The sequence below is a fragment of the Gavia stellata genome, chromosome 24, assembly GCF_030936135.1.
Source record: "Gavia stellata isolate bGavSte3 chromosome 24, bGavSte3.hap2, whole genome shotgun sequence".
In the NCBI taxonomy this organism is placed as follows: domain Eukaryota; kingdom Metazoa; phylum Chordata; class Aves; order Gaviiformes; family Gaviidae; genus Gavia; species Gavia stellata.
The window spans coordinates 1,870,912-1,893,744 of record NC_082617.1 but is presented as its reverse complement, the minus strand read 5'-3'; the positions used below and the strand labels follow the sequence as shown (position 1 = coordinate 1,893,744).

Genomic DNA, 22,833 nt, shown 5'->3' with positions numbered 1-22,833 from the left:
AGCAGAAGGGCTCTGCAGTGCTGGCCTGGAGGAAGGCAGGGTGCTGTGTAGGCAGGAGCGTTTCCAGCACGTACTTTAGGCTGGGACATGGAGGTCTCCCAGCTCTGGCATGGTGCGGTTTTCCCTGGTATGCCAGACCAAGACACGGTGCTTAGGTGGTCTGGTGGTTTCAGGCTCTAAGAAGCTGTGACTTTCCAGCTGGAGGAAAGTGGTTGCACCTACTTTCCTCCTTCTCAGGTCACCCTTCTCCAGCCTCGGTGTAGGCATCTTTCCCTTTTCTCCCCATGTTGCTCATTCTGTCCTTTGCGGTCACGTCCTCCCTGGCACCTCCTGTAGCCCAAGGGAGGCTCTGCCCTGGGATGGCACCAGCTCTTCTGCAGGCTCCTCTCCCAGCTGACCAGTCCTCACCAGGTCCCCAGCATTCAGGGAGGACAACATCCAGCTGGAAGTTGTGGTCCTCCGAACCTCAGGAGAGGCCTCCACACCCCGTGGAGGGACAGGCCAAGAGCTGAGTGTTTCCAAGAAGCAAAATGATTTAAATTGTTTCCCTGTGGGATTTTCAGTCCCAGGGCGTGAAGAGCTTCGGACTGCGTCAGAAGGAGAGAAAGCTATTAGTAATTAGGCAAGGTGGTGCTCTCTGAAGGACTCTCACCAGCCATCTTCAAAAAGAAACAAACCAACCAACCAGCACAAAACCCCCCCAAAATCCCCACTGGCCGATTTAAGAGAAGCAGATAGTTCAGTTCTGTACTGCGACCACCACAGAAGCGGTGGGAAACCCAGGCAGGTTTCCTTGAAACCCGAAAGAAGGTCAAATGTACACGTATGAAGAGACGACAGCGCTCAGATGCCTCCCAGCTCCCATGGGACTGGCATATTTTCTGCGCAGTCCAGGCCAATTTGCCAAACGCCAGAGCCTCGGAGGGCTTTGGGTGGCGTGAGGTGGAGAAACTGCCCTTTCTGGAGCCGAGAAGTGCTGAGATGTGGTAGTTATAATGTCCTCTGCAAAGCTGAGTTACCAGGAAATAGTTTTCCTTGGGTCACCCCCTCTCCTGGCCAGCTTGGGGTTGTTCTGATAATGGCGTAGAGCCTCATAGCTTATTTACATTAAATGCATGTGTATCTCCAGCAGCAGGACATCTGCCACCTCATTTGTAGTGCTCCCCAGCTGGGGACTTTCCCCAGTCCCAAGGTCCTGTCTCCTTTTCTGTCCGTCTTTTCCTGTTGCTCGTTTCATCCTGTTAATCTTGTGGCCGTGCCGTGCGGCACTGCTGCCAGCGGGTCGGTGGCCCGGCCCGGCGTAGGCTCCTCGTGGCCGTGTTGGGGGACCTATGGACGTTTGCAGACGGTTGGCACCCCCTCAGTCATTTCTTAGTCAAGCAACATAGAGCTCTTCCACCGATATAAATAAAGCCTTAATCTATTCTCTTTGTTTTTCCCTGAATTTCTTTGTTGACATTTCCACGCTTGAAAATTTAAAGATGCTGGCAGCTATTCTATTATCATCTTAAATTTAGTTTTTAACCTGCATCATTTGTATGTCGCATTTTTTATCTGACTGAATTCTTTTGCTTTTAGCAAACATTGCGCATTTGTTTTTTGTTGGATAAGCCAAATTTTTTTTGTATTTGGTTAGACTTTCCTCTTCAAACCATCCTCAAGATATTCCTAATAAGGACTGAAGGGAATTTGTTTTGCTAATACCTTAGGAATTCTTTGTGGCTCTTGACTATTGTTCTGGGTTGTATTTTCATGTTTAATTTCCAGAGGAGAGGCAGCCTGATTTGGTCCTGTAGTTTACCTTTCCTGAAGGATTTGGAGCTGCCGAGCATCCCTTGAGGAATGCACACATGATTAAATTCCTCTTGCACTTACTGAAGAGGTGTTTGTTTTCAGGAAAGGTTGTGTGGTTTAGTAGACTAAGGTAGTTGGAAAAATTAAGTATGCTGCTTTGTTTGTTTTCCCCAGATTTTAGCACTGACACCACACCACACCATACCACCAAGTATTACGTTAGTTATTTTGGTGTTTTTGAAAGCTGTTGCCTCTGTTTTTAAGAGCTGGCTGCCCTTAGAGGCAGGTAGTGATCGTACTTAAGGCATCTCTCTTCTAAAAAGCCTTTAGGTCTTTCTAAATTTATAAATCCATAATAATATTGGTATGTATTGAGCAGATTTCTTCCAGGAAAACGTAAATGGCCATTACTGTTATATTTCTACCTGCAGAAGGATGTGGTCCCATGCTCTGATTTCAGTTTATTTTTGGGTGGGAAAGCAGAAAACTTAAACGTGTCCCAGATAAGAACAGGATTTTGGCCTGCTTGAAGGACATTGAGGTGCTGGAGCGTGTCCAGAGAAGGGTGACGGAGCTGGTGAGGGGTCTGGAGCACAAGTCTGATGAGGAGCGGCTGAGGGAGCTGGGGTTGTTCAGTCTGGAGAAGAGGAGGCTGAGGGGAGACCTCATCGCTCTCTACAACTACCTGAAAGGGGGTTGTGGTGAGGTGGGTGTTGGTCTCTTCTCCCAAGTGACAAGTGATAGGACAAGAGGAAATGGCCTCAAGTTGCGCCAGGGGAGGTTTAGGCTGGATATTAGGAAAAAATTCTTTACTGAGTGTTGAAGCATTGGACCAGGCTGCCCAGGGAGGTGGTGGAGTCACCATCCCTGGAGGTGTTCAAGGAGCGTGTGGACGTGGCATTGTGGGACATGGTTTAATGGGCATGGTGGGGTTGGGTTGATGGTTGGACTTGATGATCTTACAGGTCTTTTCCAACCTTAGTTGATTCTGTGATTCTGTGCTTCTCTTGCCTCAGAAATTTTCTTTGTATGCCCAATTAGTGTGATCTCAAATCTAATTGCTTACTTTGGAACATGGGGCTCACAGCCTTCGAGAGTTGAAACTTCATCCTGGTTAGCTTCAGCTTATTTTGGTAAGTTTATAAGTGATCAGTGTGTTCAAGAAAGTCATGTATGGCAAAGGGTGGGTCCACCAGCCTTGTGAAGAAAACCAACCAATCAACCAAGGATACAGTCTATAGGACCATGGACAAAACAAGTCGAGAGATTTGAAGTTACGCTTGCAACGTAGCAGTGACCTTGAAGTCCTTGAAGCATGAGGTTCACATGAGCATGTTGCACGTGGAAGATGTCCTGAAGCTCTGGCCAGCTTTTTCTTTTTTTCTGTTCTTCAGCAAGTCTTCAATCCTCTACCGCTGATGGATGAAGGAGTTCCCATTGCCTAAAATAAAACTTCAGAGAATGAGTGAACAGGTTTTTCCTATAACGTTTGCTTTCAGAGGTTAAACCCACACTTTGAGAATACAATGACATCTTGGAAAATGGTAATTGTGAAGAGATCTGAAATCTGGTAGTACGTGAGTGTCCAGGAACTCTTTATACAACTCTGTGACCAAGAGAAAATTTGGGTTTCAGTCACATGCATCAGCATGTGTTGCCCACCGTGTGTGTTATTAAGAGTGCTGCTGGCATACCTTGTCCTGCTCCAGTACCTGTGCTTCGAAGCATGGACAGGTTCCCAAATGCTTGTGGAAAGAGTCAAGAATTAGAAGGTGTATTTTAGTATGTATCAGTATACATTAAGGAAGTGTTTGCTTTGTTTCATTCAAGAGGCAGCAGAAGAGGTTGTTCCTCCTATGGAGGAGTGATTCCCAACAATAGGATCTCTTTTTCCAGCAAATCAGCCAGAGGGAGCGATCCATGCTGGAAGTACTGTGCCTGTTTTGGAAAATAATTACTCAGAGGTGGGACCCAGAAATGGGTTGGTTACTCCAGCACTTTATGCATCAAAATCAAGACTCTGGCTCAAGCTGCAGATGTAGTTTTGAGAGAGAAATGGCTCTGTGAGCTGTGACACAGGAGGTTGGGTTGGATGAGTAGGTCGGTCTCTTTGGCTTTCAAGTCTGTGAGGGAACATCTGAAAGCTGAAGCAGGAGGCACGGAGACTGGAAGCAAAGCACTCAGCTGTAACGCTGGAAAAAATAGCTCCCGTCTTTTTTCTCTTTTAACCCTGAACTTGAGAGCCTTTTTGCCTGGTAATGTCTGCAAAAGAGATGTCCCTGATGAAGGACACCGGGCGGTTCCTCTGCTTCCTGACCGCTCCACCTCCCTCCTCCTGGTGTAAAGCATGGTGCCCATGCACCTGAGCTGCCCCAGGGGGCAAATGAGAGTTATGGGGACAGGAAGGCCACCTCAAATAATTTATCAGACAAGCAAATTTTAAGTTTACGTCTTTCTTTTTCTATCTCTGCTTTCATCATCTCCATGTAAAACAGGAGTTCATTTATATCTGTTCTGTCTATTCCATTTCCCATAGCTCCAGTTGTGGCAGGAACCTTCTGGTTCTTTTAAAACCGTGCCAGACATCTGCAAACTGAACCCAGTTTCAGGTGCGACCCCCCCCCCCCGCCTTTTTTGCTTCCTTTTCTTTCTGACAGCTGAGGCCTTTTGATTTGGCATGGGAGGAGCCAACTGCACATCACTTTCAAGAAGACCAGTTGTAACATCATACTGATGATATTGTCCTGGTGGGCTCTCCAGAGCATGTTCCTTCAGGTGTCCACTGCATGGTCCTCGTTACTGCACTCTTCTGAACCTCTTTGGTCCTGCAGACCAGAAGAGCATACTAAGGACCCTACAAGAGTGTGTTTCAGTAGTGTAAACGGGCACACAGCATGCTCTGCCAAGAGGGAGTTGGGTATCACCGTCATCGATATCATGAAGGCATTAGTGATGTGTCTCTGGTTCTTCCAGCTTGAGTGGTGTCCAGGAAAAAACTGAAGATGCTCCACGTTTGCTGCTGGGGCAGAAGAGCTTTGTTTGTAGGTGTTGATTCAGAGCGGTATGTCCTCCTCCACATTTATTTCCTTTTCCTCTCCTTTTGAGGAGAAGAAACACAGGAGCTGACGTTGAAGACTGATTCTCCACTGATCTCACTTTGCCCCTCCCCAAAAGCGCAGCAGGATGTGTGCTGTAAAAATAGCCTCATTAGAAGCCATCTGAGTACATATGCAATCACAGATCACTCAAAAGGGAGCACAGAGCATGCATGTTTCTGTTGCTGTCTTCAGAGAATTACATGACAAATTATTCCTAGCTGGAAGAAATGTCCTTTTATAATTGGGGTTTTTTCTCATTCTTTCATAAGGGAGGAGTGTGTGTTTTTTAAGTAGCTTTTAGTCATTTTCATTATTTATGAGAATGCTACTCCAGATCAGAAAAAGCAAACTGCAAATGCGAGTTTCTTTTGGCTGCAGCATCTGACGGGCCCCATTTGCTTTCAGTCATTGCCGGTTCCGCTTAGCACAGCCAGAAAGAAATGCTCTCCAAAGGTGAAAATGGCACCACATTGCAGCTCTTCGGTTTGTACCCCCTTCTCCTCCTTTCCTTCTTCCACGGGAGACTGGCTGGAAAGGGGGCCGCTAGCTTCCTGGGTAGAGTGGTACCATGCAGAGCAGACCGGTGCAAACAGTCAGCCATTGCCTTTTCTGTGCTTCCATCTGGGAGAGCTCCTTGCATTGCCCTTGCGTTGCTCCTTGCATTGATGCCGGTGAGGCATCATCCGGACTATTCAGCTTTATGATCGAAATTGTACTTCTTGCGTGGTCGTTTGTCCTTATTTTCTTGTTGCATCATCTGGCTGTGCTAAAGCCTCAGACTTCATGAACTATCATGGGTGTAGGACCAAGGGAAACTGTACTTAAATGGGTCTGGGAACCCATTTTTACCCCTATGTTTCCAGTTGCCCACGATGAGTCTTCATCAAGGCCTCCTTAAATCTCTTTTGCCTTCACATGCTTGTATTTGACATGAAAGTGGCCGTAACGTCATCGGAAGATGAAAGTCTGATGATCAAAGCAGGCAGCAATGTTGAAATGAGCATTGTGAGATGGCAGAGCTGGTAATACAGTAATTGGCTATGTGGCCTACTTAGTCAGAGGAGTGATACATGCAAGTGCAATGTTTGTTTGCCTCTTTAATCTTTAAAATCCATAGGGTCTGTTCTAGAAAGTGAAAGAGTACCTCACCTGTAGGAGCAACCAGGCACACCATTGGGTGACGGTGTGAGCAGTGTGTGATCCCAAGGCTTCTGCCTCCTCTCCTTGGCAAGGAAGAGCCTCTTGGATTGCCAAGCTCCACAGCTCAGTAAGAACAAGACATTAAACAGTAAAAGAGGTTGGTGTTCCCCAGGAAAGCTCAAAGACATGGAGAAGAAGTTAGATGCGCTCCTTGGAAGGAGGTAGGGTCTAAGCCAGCTGTGCCTGTGCACTCTGCTAATCTCTGGGCTGATTTCTCTGAGCAGTTTTTATTCTATGCAAACAGTGCTTTGTTTGAAGAACTTACTCTTCCCAGAGAACATCAGGCCATGGATGTTACATGCAGGTTGGACCTGCAGAGGGAACTGCAGCTGACCGCTGGAAGGCCACACTTAAACACTGTAAAATTGCATTGTTTCACCCAGAAAAGTGATGGCACGAGGCTGGGGACTGTGTTCAGAGCCACCAGGAGAGGGATGGCTGCAGGTACCCAGGGGTGGGGTCTGACTCATGGTAGGTTCTCCCTTAGTTCTTGTGCGCTGCTGTCTCCACCAAGTGGAGGCTCTGACCACCTCACTGGTACCAGTGTGTTACCCAGCAGTGCCCCGCAGGAATTCAGAAGATGGGGCTGGTCTCTCTGTTAGCACTGTGTGAGCTCAGTGCCTCCCAGTCACAGCGCTCAGAGACGTGATCACCTCGCAGTTCGTTGGGGAGTACTTCTACTTCCAGGACCAAGTACCAATATTTGACTTAGCTGATGTCCTGGAAGCTGTGTAGTCCTCCGTGTGTGCCCCCTCCCAAAACCAGTAAGACTTGCTTCCAGCCTTGGGATCTGCAGAACTGAAAATTCACTCCTATTCTTACTCATCCTCTTTTTGACACCTTTCTGGCAGTTGTGCATCAGCTCCGGCGGTGCTGCAAGCAGGAGAGGAATGGCAGAACCAGCTCTGGACATGGTGGTGCTGGGGCCAGATTTCTTCCCTCCACCAGGCAGCATGTTCTCTGTCACAGTGGCTCTCAGGGAATTTCTGGAGAAGAAATATGTTCTGTATCTGCTGCTGCTTTATCCTCATCTCTAACTGGAGGCTGTTCCAGCTGCTCAGAAGCAGGGGAGGCAAACTTTGGCACACCACCAACCAAGTGCAGCGTCACAGGCTTGCAAGGGATGTAACATCCAAGGACCAAAGGGCTGGTAAAGAAATGATGCTTTACTGGGTCACCTCTCTTGGGTCAGCGCGTGTGTTCCCTCCTGGCTTGATGCCATGCTTGATGGAGACTGTGGTGAATGCTGTCTTCTAAGTGAAACCTGGTTCTGCTATGGCTGTGCATGTACCCCTCTCCATCCAGTCTGAAGTTTTCCAGTGTCCATAATTCCCTTTTCTTTCCTGTTTTGCTGCATGGTGTTGGTACTGTTTCCCCAGCCAAACCAGGAGGCTTCAAACTCTGCTGTCCCATGAGGATTGTTCCTTCAGCCCAGCTCCCTCCTGCACCCTGGGGACAATTATACCCAGGGCGGCACAGCATCACCTCAGCAAACTGGGAAACTGAGTTTCAGACCCCAGAAGCCTGGACTGATCCTAGTTTTGCTCTAGTCCCAGGAGCACTAACTGGATTTCACGTGGGACCAGAAGGAAGTGATGCTAGTTCTTGCTAGGAGAGCTGTCTCCCGCAATTGCTGCCACCTTCTTCTCTCCAAAGCTCTGTAGCCCCCAACGGAGACACCGAGTGAGCTTTCTGAGAGCTCAGATCTGCTCCCAGGGGTTTCAGTGCTGCGCCGTTGGGTGTATCGCCATCTGCAGCAGCAGCTCTCTGTCAGCCCTGTGCCTCCTGGCCTGGAAGGGGACCCACCTTCATGCTTTGGTCATGGTGTCCAAACAGAATGAGAGATTGAACCATCACTGGACAGTCCACCGTGCAAGTGATGATGACTGCAATGTTGTGCTGTTGAGCACTGCTCTCTCTGTCACTGCTAGCAAGAGGCCGGTAAGAGTCGATCCCATCGCCTGTCAGGATCTCGTTTGGTAGTCTTCGGACAAGTTCTCCTGTTTTGTCCGTCCAACAGTGCTTTGGAGGCTGTAAGGACAGAGATGAAGAAGATACTCTCCATGTGCACAGAAGGTAGGAGGGTTCCATCACCTTCACCTGCTGTTATCAGCAGCTGGTGATGTTCCTCTCATGCATCATATGAAGTAATCCCAGTCTTCTGGCTCCTCTGTCCCCTGCGTAGCAAATCCAGAGGAAAGGGAAGGAGGGCTGGGACTGTGTTTTGGTTGATTATGCTTATTTTAAGGTATTCCGCAAGGCCATAATGTTTCTCTGGACATTGAGCTGGAGAGAGTCTGCAGTTGAAGTTTGGCTAAAGCTTGACATCAGCCAGTGGCTAGAAAATCTCTGCAAGATAGGAAATAGTAAGAGTGACATAAGAACACAGCTCTTCCTTCTTAAGCAAAACAGCAATGGCCATGAAAAAGGTAGCTAAAACTGCTCTCAGGTGGTGTGGGACTGATTCCAGCCTGGTGCAGGTCAACAGCAAAGCTTGTGTTCAGGGATGGTGTTTCCTACATTTTGGCTCGCGCAGCCCAGATGCCGGGGCCCTGTGAAACAGGATCTGGCTCATGCAATAAAACACCGGCACCTCAGGGTGTCAGCAGAGAATGGGCGTCCTGGGGCTGCGGTGGCAGAAAGGGGTAGGAGTGGGGTACGACAAGGGGATGCTGCCAGAGACACAAGTATCAGCCCTTCTTATACGTATACGTACATATATGTGTGTGTGTACGTATACAAATGCACACATTTATATATTATGTATTTTTATTTTCATAGATACATATCATCTGAAAAAAATTCTTGATCTTTATAATTTATTCCCTTTTCACCACCTTGGAGCTCTTTCCTGGGTACGTCTGCTGGCTGCAGCTTTCTTCTCTCCTAGAAAGCATCAGAAGACAGAAAGTCTCTGTTTGTTGTAAAATTCTAAAAATCCAGTGGTGCTATGTTTTTTATAGGTTTGCTTATTTTATTTTTGAGAGGATCTGCAGGCTCCTGTCAGGGCTTCTGTACTATGAAATCATGCAGAAGACAGTTGCTAAAATATTTTGGGCTGGTGTCCTTCTGTACACCAAGTACCTGCTGAGGCTTAGATCTTACGGGGCAATATCAGAGGAATAGTATTGCTTTCAATTAGTTTTTGCAGTTTTAGGTCCCACCTACAAGCAGACAGCCCAGCTGGGCAGTTACTTTCTCAGCAGAGACGGATCCAGAAAGTCAGTGAGTGTGAAGAGCAAAGTTTTTGAGGGTCCATTGGTCTGGTCTAATAATTTATATATTCCTACAGCTTCAGGCCACCAAGTCTGGCCAGTGCACATCTGTACGGAGCCCAGTAACCCAGGGCCCGCCAGATACCGATACTCTGGGTTTGAAGACTTGGAAAGCACATCCTTTGGAAAATGGTTGTTCCAGTGGACCACCATCCGTGCTAATATTTTATGCCTCATTTCAACTGGTTCCAGCTTCCAGCAATGAGCTTGTATTCTACTCTTCCCTGCCAAATTAAGGAAAGACAGTATTTTCTCCCCATGAAGATAATAATATGCTGCAATCAAATGATCTCTCAGTCTTCCTTTTGGCATGAGAAATGGATTGAAGGTGTTTGGTCTCGTAAAGTCATAAAGTATCTTTTCTCAGTCTCAAACCATTTCAGTGCCTCTTTTTTGAACCTCCTCCAGCTTTTCTAATCACCTTTTAAAAACGAGGGCGCTCAGTCCATCTGCAGCACACTGGGACTTCCTACAGGGAGAAAATTACCTCCTTTTTCGATCTCAGGCACGTGTATCCGAAAATTGCGTTAGTCCTTTAGGTCAGAGTGTGGCTCTGTGTGGCTGCAGCGTGACCTGCCTCTGCGATCACAGCTGAGCATGTGGGTGCTGTTTGTGGGTGCACCCATGGTCCTGGACATGTTTGACCACCCTACAACTGCTCGGCTTGGGCAGAGCCAGCTTACGGAACGATGGATCCGATGGTGCTGGTGTCACTTCCACAGTCATTGCTCTCCACCCCTCCATGGGTCACGTGTAATTTTTAGCAACAGTGATGTTAAATTTAATTCCAGAGCATTAATAAATCTATCCCACATCAACCATTTCAGGAGCCCTGTGGAAATACCTCTACTTAGGAGCAATACACATTGAGGACAGCATTTTGCCTTGCAGCACATGGCCCATTGCTCACTTCATGCCATGTACTGCCAATTTGGTTTATATCCGAATGTGACAAGATGCAAAGCCAGGTGCCATGAGAAGGTCTCTTATATTCTTACCCAATTTACAATCTCCTCAGCAAGCCGTATCCTTAGCCTCACTGCTAGCTGTATTAGCTTTTAATTCCACATCACTTGGCTCCTGCATTGATTTTTATGTTGTTTTGTCCAGGATTGGCAAGCACACATTGCTGTACCATCTATAACTGAGGCATTTTGCCTTCACTTCAGGTGCAAAGCCGGCTTTCACTGACTGCTTTCACCTATCTGCCTACCAGCGGGAACCGTACTGGTTCGATGTTGATCTTCCTCCACTGTCCTCACTGAGGGAGGGATGTTTTTCCCCCCCACCCTGTGGCTTTTGCTGCCTTTATCAGTGTTTTGCATTTCACACCTTCTCGGTTTGATTGATTTGCAATTACTCCCACCCTTTTCTGATTGCTGAGTGTTTTGTACTTGTGCTCCTGGCTGCTCCCTTTCCCTTGGCTTTGGAACGAGTGCTGAGCCATGCAGCGCTCGGGTGATATTGATGGAACTTTTGGACATCGAATAATATTACCATAAAGATCGTCCAGTTTTCAACCACATTTTCTCTGTCTTAATTCATCTCTCTCACTTGTAAAAGCCCTATTTGATTTTGGGACCATGGGGGTGGGGGATATGGGGGAGTATGTGTGAGGAGGATGGGAATGAGTGGGGAGGCAAGTCAAGGCTAATTCTCTCTGTTTAGGAGCTATTAATTGTACATTTCATTCCGTAATGAGAATGAAGGGATGAATAATAAAATATCTGGTGATACGATGTGACTGACCCATTTTGAAATAGCAACTACATGTCCGTGTAGGAGGTTGTGCAGTAATTATTGCAGAAGATTGTTCACTTCATTCATCTGCTCCTCTCATCTCCATCCTCCCAGGATTACCCCCTGGGCACTTTTGCCTTCAGTTGCAGCATTTTGATTTCTCTGCCAGCTCCATAACCCGTATCAGAAGCCATTGCAGGTGTTAATTTTCTAACATTTTAATTCAAACTTTGTTCTGACTTTCTATGATGTTCCAAGCAATGGGATTTCTTTCGCTTTTGCTATTGCATGGTCTAATGACTCTCATCCGTAAGTTCAGCCTGTTTTTCACTTTATTTTGCCTATTACTTCTGCTAAAAACGTTTTCAAACACCTTTGACTGTTCCCAGTGTTTATATGACTCTAAATATGTCACAGTCTGTAAAATCTCTGTTTCTGGGTAGTCTAAGATATTATATATTTAGTTCTTCTGATTTCTGCACAGACTGAACCAGCAATTATTTTATCTTTGCATTGCATGTTGGAATTTATTAATAACCAGTATTAAAAACAGGGAGCCCATAATGAGTGGTGGGATGGTGCATTTGGAAAAGGAGCTACACTGGCTTATTACCTGGTCCTCGTCTGGCATGCTGAAACTCCCTCTGCCTTTTGCCACCATAGCACTTGTTGATGTTGCTTTACAGCTTTGCGGTGTCCAGTTTTCTTCATTTTCTTAAGGGGTTTTGAATATATATTTATTTAGATTGATTTCTCCCATGAATTTCCAGCTTTCTCTTTCCAAGATGAATACACATACTATTTCCTTAATCTGTTTCTAAATACACTGGACACCTCCTTTTTCCTTCTGCCGTTCCCATCACGCTTTCTCTGTCATCTCTGATACTTGTATCTGCCCATAACGTAATAGTCTCCCTAAATACTATTATACTACGGATGATCCCCTTTGATCGTCACTGTATATGTTAAATAAGGCCATATGGATACTGTAGGATGTTAGGTTGCTTTGAAGGGTTAAAAGAGAGGATGCAATGGTAGATTAACGCATGGAGGAGTGCACAAGGGTGGAGATAGCTCTGAATTAAAAATGTCAGGAGGATACGGCTTTTCTTTTGCGTGTATGGACTAGTCTTGGCATAATACCTGATGTCAGGACTGCTGGAGTTGTGCTCCTGGCCTTCTAGGAACCGGGGGCAATTCTGTGCTCTTGGTTAGTGGTCCAGCCTGTTTATGACTGCTACTATTGTTTGTGATGATTAAGGTTATTTTCATTACTAGCAAATGGTTTTATTACTTTGGTCTGGTTAAATTTTAATTACTTACCATATATGACAGGCATGCATACCTATCCATAATTATTTTAAATAAATTGCATTAAAAGAAAGTACCTTTAGTTATGTCCTAGTGATGAGAAAGTGAGCGCTTGACCATAAGAATTCACATTTTCTCCTCTTTTTCCCCCCATTCAGGGAGTGTTTGAAGAGAAGCCCGCGGAGCCCGAAAGCGGAGGGCTCCGATTCGGTGACATCTCAGTCCTCACCCAGTGAAGAGGCTGGAATGATGACTGAGGTGAAGGTGAAAACAGAGGTACCAGATGACTATATCGAAGAGGTGATCTGGCAGGATGACACCAAAGATTCCAAGAAGAACATAAAAGATGGGCCGGGAGATGTGCCGGCGGAGATCTGCGTGGTCATAGGTGGGGTCCGCAACCAGCAGACGCTCGGTAAGCTGTGGGATAACGCACCCCATTGTTCGGTTCCCTAAATCCATGGTGTTGGGAAGAGGAACGAAGCTCCGGAGAGCTGTTCATGCTCCTTCCGGCAGAGCCGAGCCAAGGTGGACATCAATCTCAAGGTCCTGGCTCCGGATTATTGATCTTCCTTAACTTTTGCTGTCTGTTTGTATCTTGTCACCCTTAAAGACTGAACCAAGATCAGGGTAACTGTAAGAGAAAGCTTATTACTTTCTTTTGACGTGTTAAATGACTTGCCCATCAGTCATGTGCGAAATTCATGGCGAACCCAGGGCTGGTGGTAGGCATGTTGGGCATAGATGAGGAGGCAATCAGGATGAAAGCCTGAGAAAAAGTTGAAATGGTTTGAGGCAAGTTGCTTTGGGAAAAGTGGCTGCTTTCTGTGAATAATTAGATTTAGCTCAAACCCGGGTTTTACAGGTAGCTGTTTGTTGTTTTGATCACTAGTAACGTTGTGGGAATAATTTTGACTTTTGGCTGTGGTGTGCCACTTCCAAACAGTGCTTCCTATTCCCACCCCACCTCGAGCGGTGATGACAAGAAGATTTTTCTTTTTCTAATGTGAATATCAGACTGTCCTCCCCTCCCGCTCCAGGGGAAGGGCTTTCTGCAGGATCCTGGAGAGGCACTGCTCTTGCTAAAGGGACTCCCCTGTTGGTTCTGACACAGAGTAGATCCCAGCAGTGACTTTTGAGAGCCAAAGGCAGTTGCTGATATTAAGAAGAAAGGGCGGTTGGACCATGTTTCCTTCAAGGGACTCAGGAGAATGCTAATTTGAGCTGCCCAGCACTACTGTTGGGATTGGTTTGTCTTGCAGGGGGAGAGAAAAGAGGTATTGATGTTAGATTTTCTCTTGTTTTTTGCTTGATCATTGTCCATGCTGTCGGAAAGAAATCCCGGAGGGTGTCATCAGCTGGTGACTGTATTAGGAGCATCGCTGTCCTGCCTGTCCTCCCTTCCCCAGTAGGACAGCCACTGAGAATGGCAGGGTGGGAGGTCACTGCTCTTTATGCAGGGTCAGAACATCTAGGGAAAGCCTAAGAAGTCCATAACTGTTTCCAGCTTAAAGATCTTACAATTTGGAGGAAATATTCTGTGTATATTCAGACTTTTTGTGCGCCCACAGCTCTTGAGAGGTTGATCACTGCATGGGCAACTCTGAAATGCAGAGGTGTCCCTGGTGCCCTGGGAAGGAAGGGTGGAGATATGACCATTGATAGGAAGCAATAGGACCTTCTCCTTCAGCCATGGTCACCAGCCCTTGATGAAAGCATCTGCAGATTGGATGTCTGCCATGTAGGACCCCCTTCTCCCCATGGCTTCTGGCTGGGCAGCAGCAGCTGCTCTGCAGGTGATGTCCCCTGAGAACAGTGGTTTCTAGCTAAGGTTGACTATATTGTTGTGCAAAGTGGGGAGTGGGTTTTGCTGTTGGCTAACATGGATGTACACCAACATATTGTACCTAGGGAGAGCGATGGGGACAGGCGGGGGTGAGGGGAGACACTATTGAACATACAGGCACCATGGGGAGAGGGACAGAGAGTTATTTACTGGTTAACAAGTGGTGGTTGAAAGCTGTAGAAAGTAAACTGGAGAACTTCTATCTGGAAGGGCCTTTTCAAATGAAACGTGCATCATACTTGTTATTTTATAGCCTCGTGCTGGGTTTCTTTAAAGGCAACTTGGTCCTGAGGCGATTGGCAGTTGGTGGCCGATTCCTTTGTGCAAAGAGCCCTGTAAGTGCCCCTATTCATCCACCATTCACATAACTCTTGTTTGTTGGGGAGGTGGCTCTGAATAACTTTTCTGTTTGGCCACCAAATACTGTGCTCTGTGTGGACCGACCGTGGTGCCCAGATATCAGTTCCTTGTGGTTTCTTCAACTGGCTCCCAGTCAATTCTTCTGGTCCCCTCCGTCCCCCGCAGAAACCACAGACGGGCACTATTTCCATCGCTGCAGACATCTGTGTAACTCGCACAAGAAACGTCCCGTGCATGCTGCTTCGCTGGCGATATCGGCTGCTGCTCTGGAACAGCCCAAGATTGCGAACGGCTGAGGATGCCGGTGCCTCCTGCCTCCGGAGCAAAAGCATCGTGCTCTCTGCTGCTGTTCACTGGTACTTCCAGGAGTTTTTCTCCCTGAAGCCGATCTCGTGATGTGGTCTGGTAGCCCTGTATCTAAAACACTTCAGCTGTGCAAAAAGGCAAGGCTTTGGTAGGATTTTATTCGCCTTCATCAGGGAAACTGAGATTGGAGGTGTCAAAAATGGTTATTTTTTACAGCAATTGATGATGCAGGATGAAGTGGTGAATCGGGAGTAAATGAATCCCTGTCCTTCGCATGGAAATGCCGACCTGCAGACTGTCTCTCCTTTCATGGTGTGCTGGGGACGGTCAGTTAAATGAGGGATGTGTTGTCTGAGCCGGGGCCACGGTGCTGACGGCTTCCAGGCACACGTGGCTCCAAGTGACAGACAGCTTTCCTGCAGGGCTCAGCTTCAGGACTTGGCTGAAATTTGCATTAGAAGATTTATGTCTCTTCTCTGAGTCACATATCTCTTGCAGGAGCGTGCTTATATTTTCAGTTGTTACTTGGAGCGATTTATAACAGGGACTCCCAGTTCTGTTGCTGCTATTCGCTTGTAGTGTTTTCATCAAATTAGGCCTTGTGTGTGCCGCCTCCTGTTTGGTTACACGTTCACATGTCTCTCCCTGCACTTTGGACTACTCCAGACTCTGTTTCCATCTGCTTGGAGCAGCCCAAACCCTGCGGTGGCTGAAATCGGATGCAGCGAAGTGGGATGGGTGGTGGCAGCGGCTGCGGTCCCTCAGCTGAAGAGCCGGTGCTGATGTTCGTGGGTTTGGACCATTTCCCTTTCATCTGCTTTTCTGCAAGAAGTCTTGCAAGCCCTGTGGGGTCCTCCTTCGGGCATCCCGAGCAAAGAAAGCCAACGGAGCGGTTTCGGGTTCGGTCTGATAACTGCCGCTGCGGATCCCGCGCTCCTCCCCATCCACGGACCTGTACCCCCCACGGTACCGCTGGGTCTCCCCGCCTCGTCGGTGGTGCATTTCTCACCCTGCACAGCTCTGAGATGCAATTTTTCCCATTCTTTTTTTCTTTTTTCGCGCTAGCTTCATGTGCTGGCCTTGAACCAGGGTCATTTGAAGAGCTCCAACACACTAACATTTCTCAGGGCAGGGGTGTGGGGGCAGAAGGGCTGAGGAGTCCACCATGAAGCTATCTAGAAAGGAGAGGAAAAGAAAATGGCACTTGCGTTGTAAATCAAAGAGAGAGGGGGAGAGACTATTTGGCTGGCGTGGATCATTTTCTAATGTTGGGAATACCATCAGGTCAGTATTTGTGTTTTGGAGGACTGACTTATCTGTGAGTTGATCAGGAGAATTTTTATACAGAACTATTTAAGCTCTCAATGTGGTCCCTGCTTTACGAGAAACACTTTGGAGAGGATTTTTCAAGTAATGCATTAAATCAGAAATGTTTCTGAGACAAAGTGAAGAGTGAATCCTTCTGCTCTGAGACTATCAATCTTACATGCACATGCTTGATTCATGCCGTGATGCTGATGTCTCAGTTGCTGAGCTGCTCAGCACACGTAATTCAAGAGCACTTTGGATTCTCCCTAGTTATATCAAATAAAATAGTGCTGCAGAAGCCTTAAGAAACTCTGTGTGACCTCTGACATCTTGTTACCAAGGCACAGGGACAGATGGGTCTTGGAAATTTTTAATAGGCTTCAGCCGTCATTATTCTTCGGAAATGCATCCACTTTAAGTAAGGGCTCTTTTCTGGTTTGTTTTTTTTGCACAATTTAGATGGAAAAGCAGTGGAACGTGGCTCTCCTGTTGGATATACACGAAATCGATATTCAGGGACCTGGATTTTTGACCATGCATTGAGATACACGTCCGGTATGTGATGGAAGGGTGTGAAAGTCTAACCAGGGATCAGGGAGCAAGGGAAAGCTCTGGATGCAATGGGTGTGTTGCCCAAATTCCAACTGCGAGGCTCAGGAAAAGCCTGGCAAAACTGAATGCACCAACTAACCAAAAACCTTCCCCATCTCCCCTCCTACTCCAAACAGCTTTAACCTGCATGACACATCCTGATGTGGACAAAGTCTGAGATAAAACATGACCACAGTGGCAGTGTCCAAGGCAACACGGGCATGTTCTTCGTAAGGCCTTAACACATAGCGATGTCTTTTTTTGTTCCACTTCATGTTTCCTCCACTCTAATAACACATTTATTGTGGCAAGTCATTCCTCCTTTCTCTAATATGAGGGTCCATGCTTCTGCCCCCCACATTGTGGTGTGCTGAGTACACAGTTGTGGCTGTTGAGTTGTCTTGGTGCCTGCAGGGCTTTAGATCTCTAATGCACCTCCCTTACACCCTCCACAAACTCTCTGTCCTCCTGGGGCAGTGCTCTACTGTCCGCGCGTAGGAGGTGGGTAGAGATACCCCCCTTGCAGAAGATGACTCCAGCCTTTCCCCGGGTTGCGTTTGAGACCAGGGTGCTTCAGGACATCCGCACAAAAGCACTGGCCGTGAGACGTGCCCGTCCATCTCCTGCCTTCAGCTCCTGCCCTTGCTTTCCAGGCACAGCCCCTCATGTGAGAGCTGCAGCACTGGTTTGGTTTCGTATTGGGGAGGGAAGGCACTAGACAGTTACTTGTACAGGTTATATTCTTCTTGAAAAACTTCTACATAACCAAATTGCATTTATGTGCTATAGACCATCTCCAGAGGAAGGGGGAAATACAAGAAAAATGGGAAAAAAAATTCAACTTAGAGTCCCTCACTGTTTTTTATCTGTTTTCCCAGTGCTCTGTGTGCACGCAGCGCTGTTTCAGGGTATGGGGTGGGCGTCAGTCGCATTTTGCTGGTGGTACAGCTAAGTCTCAGCTGTTGCACAGGGTTAGTGGTTGGTAGGGCCAAGGGATGGCGAGTGTGCTCGTCTTCTGGCGATGCTGCTTTGGGGCTCCAGCTGGAATAGTTTTCAGGAAAGAAGTTTGGAGGTTGGCGATGAATATAATCAGTCCTTGAGCATGGAAAAAGAGGGCTGGCGCATGCTGCCGACTTCCTGATATCCAGGATTTCACTTAGAAAAGCCTGTGTGGAGTGACCACGGGTGATGACTGTCCCATGTATATATATCTATATATAAAATACAACTAGCTACGATAATTAAAAGGCTATGGAGCAGATCAGACATAGTCAACTGACTATAATAATCAGTATTTTAGAGTATTTTTTCAGATGTGTACTCTTGTGTATTGGACTGTAGCAAATTGCCTCTTTCAGCATCAATGACAAAGTAGCCTCCCAAGCTCAAAAGACAGTCCCAAGTGATGCTAACAATGAAGGACAGGGAATTCAGCGCTGTTACGAACTGGAAGGAGGGTTGTTTTCTTCCCAAGCTGTAAGCAATAGGGCATGGGAAGGGAAAAAAAGAACATGGGTATAGCGTGTTCAAAAAACACGGTTGGTTTTGTTCCTGGAAAGAGCTCACTTTGAGTAGCGCTGGGTAAGTATTGCTGTAAAATGATGTTTGGGAATATTTATTTGGATGTGTGTGTGAATGTTTTGTTCTTGTTTGTGGCTTGTCCCTGAGTTGTACTGTTTTGCATGGTCAGGAAAAGATTGTCTCAAGGTTGCGTGAGGAAGTGTCCATGGAAATGAAATGCTGCGTTCACACAAAATAATATTCAGCCCTTCTTTCTCCCACCTCCTCTTCCAGTAAGTGCTGCTCTCGCCCTACCGAAGAGCACAGGTAGGATCACAGTTACTTAGCTGCTGATGGACAGCTGAGAAATACGATACACTTTGCAAGCGAGAGCTTGAAAGGTGAATTTATAGCCTGTTCACCCAGGTTGGAGTGGGGAAGAAAAAGGTTGAATCAACTTAAACAAGAAACCTAAGGAAATTGCTGTCTGCCTCTCCAATAAACAGAAGAGGCTAAATTCATTGCATAATTTCATCATTACAAATGCTTCTCGCAGCTCTGTTTCTCTGGTTCCATTTGAAATGACTGTTTGCAGATGTGTGTTTTCTGGAATTAAGAGACACAAATTGAGAAGAGAGACTACTGTGGTCATGTGCTTTTCCTTAAAAAGGTCAAAAGTTCTATTTGTATCTATTTGGTTTCCTCTGGGTGGATATTTACCAAATCTCTGTGGGTTTCTTGAGAAATTTGTACATTGTGCATTTCTTGAGAAATTTTGAAAACTCCTTGCCTCAGATAACATATTGCCTTCTTTTTTCAGTTGAAAAGCTTTTTTTCCCATATACTAGGAACTTACTGAAAAGTAATTCAAGGTTATTTCTGTCCATAGGAAATATTAGTCATCATTATAAAATTATAAGTCAGGCTATTTTGAGAGTGGCCCTTTCATGTTAGCAAAGTTAAAAAGATATACTGAAAATGTAAGTTCAGGGTAGGATGCCAAGGTATCTTAAACAAGGCTGAAAAAAGAATTGAGTCTGGGATAGCGATTTCCTGCATTTATCTCCATGAAGCTTCCAGAAATTACTTTGCTGCGAACTGCATTCTTTTGTCCCCAGTTTATGGATAAGTATGTGGTGAGGCTGTTTTTCCTGATTTAATATGGTGATGTATACTTTTCCGTCTTGTTTTTCAGGGTCTTACGAGTGTGGAATATGTGGGAAGAAATACAAGTATTACAACTGTTTCCAGACCCACGTGCGAGCGCACAGAGGTATCTCACTCCTGCTCAAATCTTTGGGAATCCTGGGGTAACATTTAGGCTCAGGGAATATTTTGGGGAAGGTCTTGAAGATTGCTCGCTGCTTCTCTGTTCATCAGTAATGATTCTTTTGGGCAGCCCATTCATAGCATAAATTTTGGGGCTGGCTAAGCTTTGTGGCTCTCTACTCCAGCAGTATTTCTCCTGAGGTGAGGAGCGGCTCTTGCGTTGGGTGCTGTGTTAGCTGCACGGGGCTCTCTGGGGACATTGCTCTGTGTTGGGAGAGCTGCAAATCACCACGTTTCTCCTGGCAGGTGCCACATGCCCGCAGTGTAGTTACCGCCGCAGCGGTAGGCATCTCCCCGAGGTGCCCAGCTGGGTGTTTTAGTCCATCCCTGTAAAGTCAGGATGGGAGGATATCAAGTCAGATGTTGGCATTGCTATACTGCTGTATTTTTATGTTAAAATCAAAACGATAGTTGAACTCAGCCCCGTATCCCTGCTGTCAGCTGAGGTCACTTCCCAAACCTATTGTTTGTATGAAATATCTCGTGCTTAGTCAGGAGTGACTTTATTTGAATTTTCTATGTGTCTGGCCAATTTGATGTTGCTTAATTGCAGAAACGTGGAAGTTTTGCTTGGTGTTTTGTACAGTTGGCGTAGTTTGTATAATTTGGAGAAATACGTATCTGAAATAACAACAACAGGGGCCTGAAACTAGCTCATGAGCCTTTCAGGGGTTTTCTTTTCTTTCACCTGAGTTGAGCACTGAAGTCTGTGTGTCAGACTTGTAGGAGCATCTGCTTTAGCTCCTCAGTTGTGAGTAGCAGTATCAGCGCACGTGGTCTTCAGTAAAACGATTGACTGGAATGTCTGAAGGAGCATAAAGGAAACTCCCAGTGAAAAGTTTGAAAATCCAGGAATAATAAAGGCTAATGCAATATTAAATTTTAAAAGTGTAAACTCCCAGAAGTCAGCAAATGCACAGCTGGAAAAGGAACATGCATCCTTAACTTCTCAAAGAGATTTTCACAGTCTCATAATACATCCTTTAATTGCATGGTTGCATATTTCTTGTGTGCCATTCAACATCACAGAGCTTCGTCTGTATCCTTAGATACATGCAGAATTGTTTTTTGATGCTGGTATTGCTTTCTAAATACCAACAAAATTCCTAAAAGTCCTTTAAATGTAACTACAAAGTAGCTTCACTCTGCAGTTTAAGAAAAAAAAGCCCTAAAATAATAGTGAGCAGCAGTTATTTGCTGACATGCAGAATGCTTTACTATTGCATCACAGCATTGCAATACTTTTGCAATAATAATTGCAGTATTTAGATTTGGGACAAGGATTGCTTTTTTTACTTCTCTTCCCCAAGCACTATGGGATCCTTCATTCAGCTGGTATTTTAGGAGCTATATTAGTATGAGGTCACCTCCTGGTGTGTGATCCAACTGATTTGCATTTATACATATATTTATCCTTTGATCATGAAATCAAGCTGTATATTAAATGGTCGGATGCATCAACATACGCACGTACAATTGGTATCAATAGTTTTGTCATGAACTCAGTGGAGACATGACTTTACCTTTTGCTTCCAAAGCCTTTTTTATATGTAGCTATAGAAGATGGAAATTTTCAAAATTTTGAATGTGGTAATTGATTAGTAATTTTCACATCAGTGATGGAGAAGCACAATTTATATATATGAAACTTAGAAAATGTTGGTTTGTGTTGCTGTAAATTGATGCACGTAGTAGTAACATTTAAAGTGCATTTGAATTGCCTTAAGACAATAAAAATGAAAATGAGATATTTATTCATGCACTCCTCAACAAGAAATCATACTGAAACTCGATGCAACTCTGTAAATGTGATTCTCCCAGAAACAGAACCTGAGCTGGCAGTTAAAGCAGTCAGGAAGTGTACCTGTCTGCAGAGAAATAACGTGCCATTGAATGTGCGTGTAATGTATAGGGAAAAAAAAGAAAGGATTATATGGAGGAAAGCCCGGTGTGATATTATCCAGTGAGAATCATACATGGAACTGTACCAGTAACAGTGGTGGAAATAGCATAAGATTGCAGGACTGAAAGGAATTTTTGTGAAAGATGCTTTTATTGCCACGCGTATCTAAGGTTTCATATAGAAGTGGCTGGTACTGCACCATCATAACGAACGTGAGATAACTTGGTGGTTACACATACATTGAGGATGTGATTATGCACTTTGCATGTTCTCCCTGTGTATCTTCAGTCTGTGTCTTGCATAAAACCCCAAGGCACTGGCAAGCCAGCTCTCCTAGGTCTGCTCTCCTCGAAGCACTGAAAATTGAGCTCCCTTGGCCTATTACGTGCAATTATCAGCTGCCAGAAACTCAGATCCTGGATCTTTTAGTCATTTCTTTTTGGCTGGGCAAGGAAGGAGCTGTATTGCAGTGGCAGGACCTGGCATTCCCTCTTTGCCTGATGCATTTTCCGAGCATCAGCCGTGGTTTCCCCGAGTTCTGGGCCACCCATCAGTCACGTAACATCTACCTTTCCCTGAAGGTTTGACTGATCCTGGGTAAACTCGACAGCGCAGCATCAGAGTAGCTAGAGGAAACTCAGGCCCCTTTTTCTTCTCTTCAGGTGCTTTCTTCCAGGGCTTTTTGGGCATTCAAGCAGAAATACCTGCTTTTTGTGATTTGCTGAAGGATATACTCCTTCCCCTTGAATAGCCCTCTGCTTTTTGCTTTCTTGTGTGATTTCTGTGTCACTAATGGTCCTTGGCCAAGCTGTGGGTTGGTCCTGCAGATGCACAGAGCTGATGATGCAGAAGGTTCAGCCCATGGGACAGCAGATAGTAATTATGGTGATCTGGTTTGGACCTTTGGGGCAAAACAACTGAAAAAACCATCGGTCTCACTAGCCCTGCTGTCATCATTCAGTGACCCAACTTCTGTCCCTGGGATGGGAGGTTTGGAGGTCCCAAGTTCTCCTTGCTTTGAATTGGGTTATTTCTAAGCTGGTTTTTGTACATCTCGGTGTCCAGTTTGGAGCTATAGCAGGGGAGCCTGGGGCTTGCAGCTCACGGCCAGTGTGGGTGGGAGGTCTGTTGCCCTCTCTGCTCTTGCAGTCGGTCCTTACTTATCAGTCACTTGTTTTGCCCTATGCAGAACTTAAATTTCTTCTCATCCTTTGAGCTGTTCAGTTCCACATTAAGACTTTCCCACTGGCAACATCACTTTTTTCTTTGTAA

The 22,833-nt window shown here is 45.9% G+C and overlaps 1 protein-coding gene across 1 annotated transcript in view; it reads left to right on the top strand.

Annotated features, from left to right (window-relative positions):
• Positions 1–22,833, top strand: part of ZNF618 (zinc finger protein 618) — an 89,914-nt gene that overhangs the window by 5,724 nt on the left and 61,357 nt on the right. The window contains exons 3-5 of the mRNA XM_059829028.1: positions 12,577–12,833; positions 16,698–16,793; positions 19,525–19,602. Coding sequence (XP_059685011.1) covers positions 12,577–12,833; positions 16,698–16,793; positions 19,525–19,602 — 431 coding nt within the window. The remainder of the gene's footprint in view (positions 1–12,576; positions 12,834–16,697; positions 16,794–19,524; positions 19,603–22,833) is intronic.